This window comes from Mustela nigripes, chromosome 1 (genome assembly GCF_022355385.1).
Source record: "Mustela nigripes isolate SB6536 chromosome 1, MUSNIG.SB6536, whole genome shotgun sequence".
Lineage (NCBI taxonomy): Eukaryota > Metazoa > Chordata > Mammalia > Carnivora > Mustelidae > Mustela > Mustela nigripes.
Genome location: NC_081557.1, coordinates 35,506,846 through 35,512,845, shown reverse-complemented (window position 1 = coordinate 35,512,845; position 6,000 = coordinate 35,506,846). Strand labels below are relative to the sequence as shown.

At 43.0% G+C, this 6,000-nt stretch overlaps 1 protein-coding gene across 11 annotated transcripts in view; it reads right to left on the bottom strand.

Annotated features, from left to right (window-relative positions):
• The window catches only part of SOX6 (SRY-box transcription factor 6), a 596,201-nt gene that overhangs the window by 39,445 nt on the left and 550,756 nt on the right, over positions 1-6,000 (bottom strand). For all 11 annotated transcript variants that reach the window (XM_059407840.1, XM_059407831.1, XM_059407851.1 and 8 more), the window contains one exon: positions 3,646-3,754. In XM_059407840.1, the coding sequence (XP_059263823.1) occupies positions 3,646-3,754 (109 nt within the window). The remainder of the gene's footprint in view (positions 1-3,645; positions 3,755-6,000) is intronic.

The window sequence follows — 6,000 nt, the reverse complement described above, 5'->3', positions numbered from 1 at the left end:
TTTTAAAGATTTTTTTTTTTTATTTATCTGACAGAGATCACAAGTAGGCAGAGAGGCAAGCAGAGAGAGAGGAGGAAGCAGGCTCCCTGCAGAGCAGAGAGCCCGATGTGGGGCTCAATCCCAGGACCCTGGGATCATGACCTGAGCCGAAGGCAGAGGCTTAAACCACTGAGCCACCCAGGTGCCCCATAACCATCCAGTTTTAAGATGGATACGCTGTGGGGTGCTAAGGTACGGCATGGGGACTAAAATTAACAATGCTGCATTATATACTTGAAAGTTGCTAAGAAGGTAGATCTTAAATTTTCTCATAAAAAAAGAGGAGATTATGTAAGGTGATAGAGGTATTAACTAACTTTATTGTAATCATCTCCTAATATGTCTGGGTACCAAACCATCACATCGTACACCTGAAATTTATGCTGTTATATATCAATTCTATCTCAGTAAAGCTGAGGAAAACATTTTAATTGCCGTGCCAAACCAGAGGAAACATGGAGATGATCACGGGTGGACTGAGAAGAGGTGATGTGCCAGGCTAGAGCTGCAGGACTCACCGGCCAACTGAGCTGACCTAAGTAGCTTTCACTCTGAATCTCTATGGGGCACAACGAAGTCTTGATCTTTTTAGGACTTTTCTCAGTGGTAATTATGCCTGCCTGTCTGTAGATATTTCCCTTTCAAATTTCTGTCTTCCTTCACTAGACTTTAAACTCCAAGAGGTCAGGAACATATCTGTTTTGCTTCCCTTGGTTTATCTAGTGTCTAGTTCTGGCACATGATTGACACTTCAGTAATGTTTTATTTTGTTCTTTTTTATTTAGACCATAAGCTGACGGAAGGAGTTTATAAGTCATAGTTATTCTTTTACTGCAGTCCCTGCCTACTCTTCCTGTTAAGGGAAATGCGAAGGAGCGAAGTAGAGAGAAGTATCATGTGTACCTGCTATCTGCTCTGACTTTAATAGGAACTGTAACCCCAGCAGGCTTTGCAATCAGCTCTTACTTGAGCAGACGCCAGGAAATATCCCGAAGTCAGCAGAAGGCTGCTGCCCATTCCAGCCGTCCTCACAAAGGCAGGGCGCTTCTGTCCATCGGAGAGCCAGTAACTTGATTCCATTCATGAACTCACAGTCCCCCAAAGCACATGAGGTCTCAATGGCAACTCTGGGCAAGCTTCTGAAGGGAGGTTTTCACACGCTCCTTAAGCTCCTGGGCCACTACAGCCCTTCTACTATTACACTCACCAGGCACTGCTGCTCTGTGTGACCGAGTAACACGAGAGCTGGGGTACGGCATGACTTGCTATATTTAGGGAGAGGAAATGGGTCATATTGAGGAAGGTCACAAGGAGTTTGTTCAGAGAAGTGAAGGTACCATGTATTTATCTGTGTTTACATGGCCTGCAGTAAAGTATGGAGCTCAGGAGCCTGGGTTCTCAACTCTCAGCTCTACCCTACGTGACTGGTGGCAAGTTACTTGATTTCTCTCACCTTTGATATTCTCATCTGGAAAGTGGAGAAGAAATAATAACTTCACAGAGTTGTGGAAGGTTTATGTGAAGAAAAGGTGTAAAACCTTAGCACAGTCTCTGGCAGGTAAGGGCTTCAAAAATATTTGCTAATGAACAAACAACAGGAACAGAAACCAAAGTAGCCAGGAAACTGGTCTGAATCCTGATGATCTGGGTATAAACGGAACTTCCAAAAATATTTCTATGTGATATGTTTCCCTACAGTTAAGGTTTTCATTTTCTCCTTTCACAATGGTTAGTCACTCCGATCATGCTTTTTAATTTACCGAGCCCATGGTATCATTAACTAAAACATTAGCATTATTGAGAGGGGACTGACCATGTGTAGAGCCATTATACAGTTAAGAAACCCAATGAAGAAGGAAGGATGACAGATTAAGAGAACTTCTGGAACACGGATAAGGTGCTAGAACCCTATCCCTCCTAGTCTATGGAAAAATGAACAGACTGAAACCTCCAAAGTGATGAAAAATATTTCACGGTGTTCAGTCAAACACTTGGGTACTCTGTGGTATGACCTTGCAACAGAATTGAGACAGCCCAGACCTGAATAACTGGTCCCCGAGACCAAGGAACCTCAATCCTCATGAAAAAAAAAACCTGTATTTCTAACCACCTATAAAATATCAGTTGTGCTCTTGGTACCCATTCTTCACAAAAGTCAGTGGGTGTATATCTGGTTTTGAGTCCTCTTTATCCCTCCCTTCCTCCTCCTCCTTTTCTCTTCCTCTTCCCTGTCCTTCCCCCAGACCCCACACATGTACCAATCAGAATTTAACACCTTGTCCCCAAAACTATCATTAAACATCAGTCTCTCCTATTCGGTATTTTAAAAATCTGCCTTCTGGAAACTCCGAAGTGCTTCCTAATTTTTTTTTTTAAGACTTTATTTATTTATTTGACAGACAGCGATCACAAGTAGGTAGAGAGGCAGGCAGAGAGAGAGGTGTGTGTGGGGGGGAGCAGGTTCCCTGCTGAGCAGAGGGCCCGATGCAGGGCTTGATCCCAGGACCCTGAGATCATGACCTGAGCCAAAGGCAGAGGCTTTAACCCACTGAGCCAGCCAGGCGCCCCTGCTTCCTAATGTTTGACGCTGTCCATCTTTTAGCACTCATGCCCCGGACTGCTGAACTGCTGAGATGGCCCCAAGCTTTCCACAGAAGCCAGGCCCAGTTCAGATGTGGCTATGAAATGTCTCTGAGTGTTTTCAGGGGATTAGGGTCCTGAAAGAAATTCTGCCAGTGAAGAGGATAATGGTAAGATTCTTCTCCTCGAGCTAAAGAACTTCAGCTGGGACCCAAGTTGGTTGAAGTATTGTGTTACTCAGAAGAGAACAAATTAATCTTCCCTGACTGGTGGGAGGGACTCTGCCAAAGGAACAGCTAACGGGAAAACCAGTCCCTACTCTGTGAGGACACAGTAAATAACCAGGCAACATTACTTACTGAAGTGCTGACCTAACTCATAAATTGCACCCAGCCTCTGGGGAGCAATTTCTGCTGATTTGCTGCTTGTGCATTTAAAACAAACAAACAAAAAGGGAAGACAAGTGGACAGGCATTGATAGGGCTGTGGGTAAACCCACTGAGAGTGAAGCTGGTCTTTCCACCCAGACTTTCCAAAGATTTTAGTAACGCTTAGTGCTCGGGCACACGCTGGGCCTTGCCCAAGCAATTAATTTTATGCAGGATCTGCTGCAAACCATCACGGAGTTTCCAAAATGGTTTGGCTGCACCTGGGACTCACTTGATTTAGGGTTAAAAAAAAAATATCCTCCTTTGTCTGTTAGTCCTTTTTTAGCAAGAATTCAGGGACACGGATGATGACACACAGGATTCTGTTACTCACTGGAAGGCAGAGGGTCCTTTTATTAAGCAACTGGAAAGTGGCACCTTCAAGTCCATGAACAGCTGTATGTTCAGTAATATAGAATCTAGCTACCTCTTAACGTTCTCAGCTCTAATATATAACGGAGGCTAGCATTTCTTCTGCTTTGCCAAACAAATCCAGCCGGTAGTCTCAGGGAAGACCGCAGAAGGTCCTAGAGCTGACTCCGTTGCACTGTCACAACCTCCCAGAGCAGCAGCAAAGAGCTAGGGCAAAGCTACTCACCCTCTGCATCTTCCGGCCGCGTAAGATCGATGACACCTGGGCCCAGCTTCCCATCTTCACTCGACTTTCCTGTTAACTGGGGCCCCAGATTCTCAAAGCGTGTTCTTTCCTAGAGGAAAGAATAATCAGAGGCTTATTCTAGCTTCCGAAGCAGCCACTTTTTCCTTCCAGTTTCTATCTCGCTTTTGTGGGCGAGACTTGGATTTACAAACATTGTTTCTGACCAACAGTGGGTTCAGAAAGGCTCTCAGGAAGGTTCCGCTAAAGCCTGATGGCGGCACCCATAGCGCTGGCCGCGTCTAACGCAAAGTACCTGCAAGGAAAGGAAACCGGTGTCAGGAAGCCCACCGGGCAGCACTGCACATCTTCTCTCACTGGGATTTGCTCCAGGAGTCTAAGAGGAACACAAGGGAAAGGTTTGAGCCTGAAGTGCAAAACGTGAAAGAACAATCCCCGCTAAAATCTACCGCTAGTTCACGGGAGAGGAATTTTCTCAATTAGAGATCACAGTTCGCCTTGGTGTTTTTGTGAAAATACCAATCAGAATTTTAGGCAAGAGGATTTCAAAAACAAATGTTTCAAAGCAGCCAGAGGAGATTATGGCACGGATGCTCTTATTCTGCTTGGGAGCTGCCACTGGAACTTCCCCAGGAAGTAAAAAGGAGATTACTCCTCGCCCAGCCATTAAGTGAGGAAAGTGAAAATCTCCTGCCGCTATAGGAGGGAAACTCAAGGATGCAATGCTTGTGAACCAGCTCTTCTAGGAGAAGGAGCCTGAAATAGCACATGGAACTCTTCCTCTGCAGCTCTCTGGATCAGTAGCCAAGGGCTCACTGACCGTCACTAAGATGGTGTTCTTGTCTGCAAAAACACAGCGCGTGTCCCCTTCTCGCCTCCTCGCTACTCTCCAGACTCAAACTTGGCTTTGTGTGGTGCTTATGAATGAATGAAACCTTGTTGTTCATTACTATGAAACAATATTAAATGTCATGTCAGCTTGAATTTACAGACATGAAATAGCAGCTTCCAGCTCCGGGAATGGTTTCTGCATGTTATACTTAATGCATTATGCAGCAGGAGAGTGCTGATTGCTGTTCGGTCTATTGTTCAATGACCTAGTTCTGTACTGAGCATGTTCGGCATTAGACGGAAACACTCTGTGAGTGTTCTCTTCTGTAAGATGTTTAGAAACTTGGAAATATTCTTAAAGAGCAAACATACAATTACTTGATAGAGGCTGTGTCTCATTTGTACAGTCCCACTACATTTGTGCTTTCTAATATGATTATTTTTGAATATCATTATATTTCTATAATTAATTCCCATCAGTCAAATTGTGCAGGAAGTCTTCCAGTTCCCCCTTCATCGTGGAATATGTGGAAATCTGCGTTGGAAGAAAACACAGCATAAACCTTGCTTTCATCTAGCACCATGTCTAGGAAAGGTTTGCAACAAAATCATAATCATGAATTTCCCCAACTGGGTAATACTAACCAGTTACAATAGTGGGCTATGGGCAAACCTCTGAAATACGACACTTATAAAAAACAGAATGAAAATAAAAAGCAAATTAGGCATGGTTCCCCAATATCTTCTGATGTGAAAACACCACTGCACAAGAACAAATTAACCCAGATGCAGGCCACAACAGAAAGCAACCACAAGCCATGTGGGAGTTTCACACATTGAGTGGGGGGAGGACAGCTGCTTTTAATCAGCCAATTTCTATTTTGGAGTAGCACTTTTGGTTGTCATGATGTAAAGAAAAAGAATTAAAGTGAAGATGAGTAGTACCAGGGAAAGCAAAATATTCAACCTTTGTTTTATCACATTGTTTCGCATTTCAAATATTTGCATGTGAATGCTTTCCCTATGTTAAATGCAAAAGGAGTTTTGATGTGACACCTGCAATCTTCTTGGAAGAACAACCTTTAGCTGTATTTTCATGGGGGGAAAAACAACTTTCTCTGAAAATCAACAGACCGTGCTACCTATCAATATGCATATTTCAAGTATCTTTCTAGTCATTCATTCTCTTTGATTTTACCGGAAAATATTCTCGGTAAAAAAAAAATAAAGTTCCTGAAAGAATATCAATATTTTGACAGGGAAGGAGAAGAGGGAAAATTACATGCCATGGTTTGTAAAATCCTAAGACAACAAAGCTTACATGATGATAATATCTTTTCTTTTATAAAAAATGAAGTGCACTCACAATTCAGTATTATCAGCTTGTTTTTAATCATAACAAAAAACATTCAGAACATTCAACAACACATTCACAGTGTCTTTGAAGTCATACATTTTTCTGACTTCATTGAAAAAAAACATTCTTCTGCAGAGACACTTTCCTTA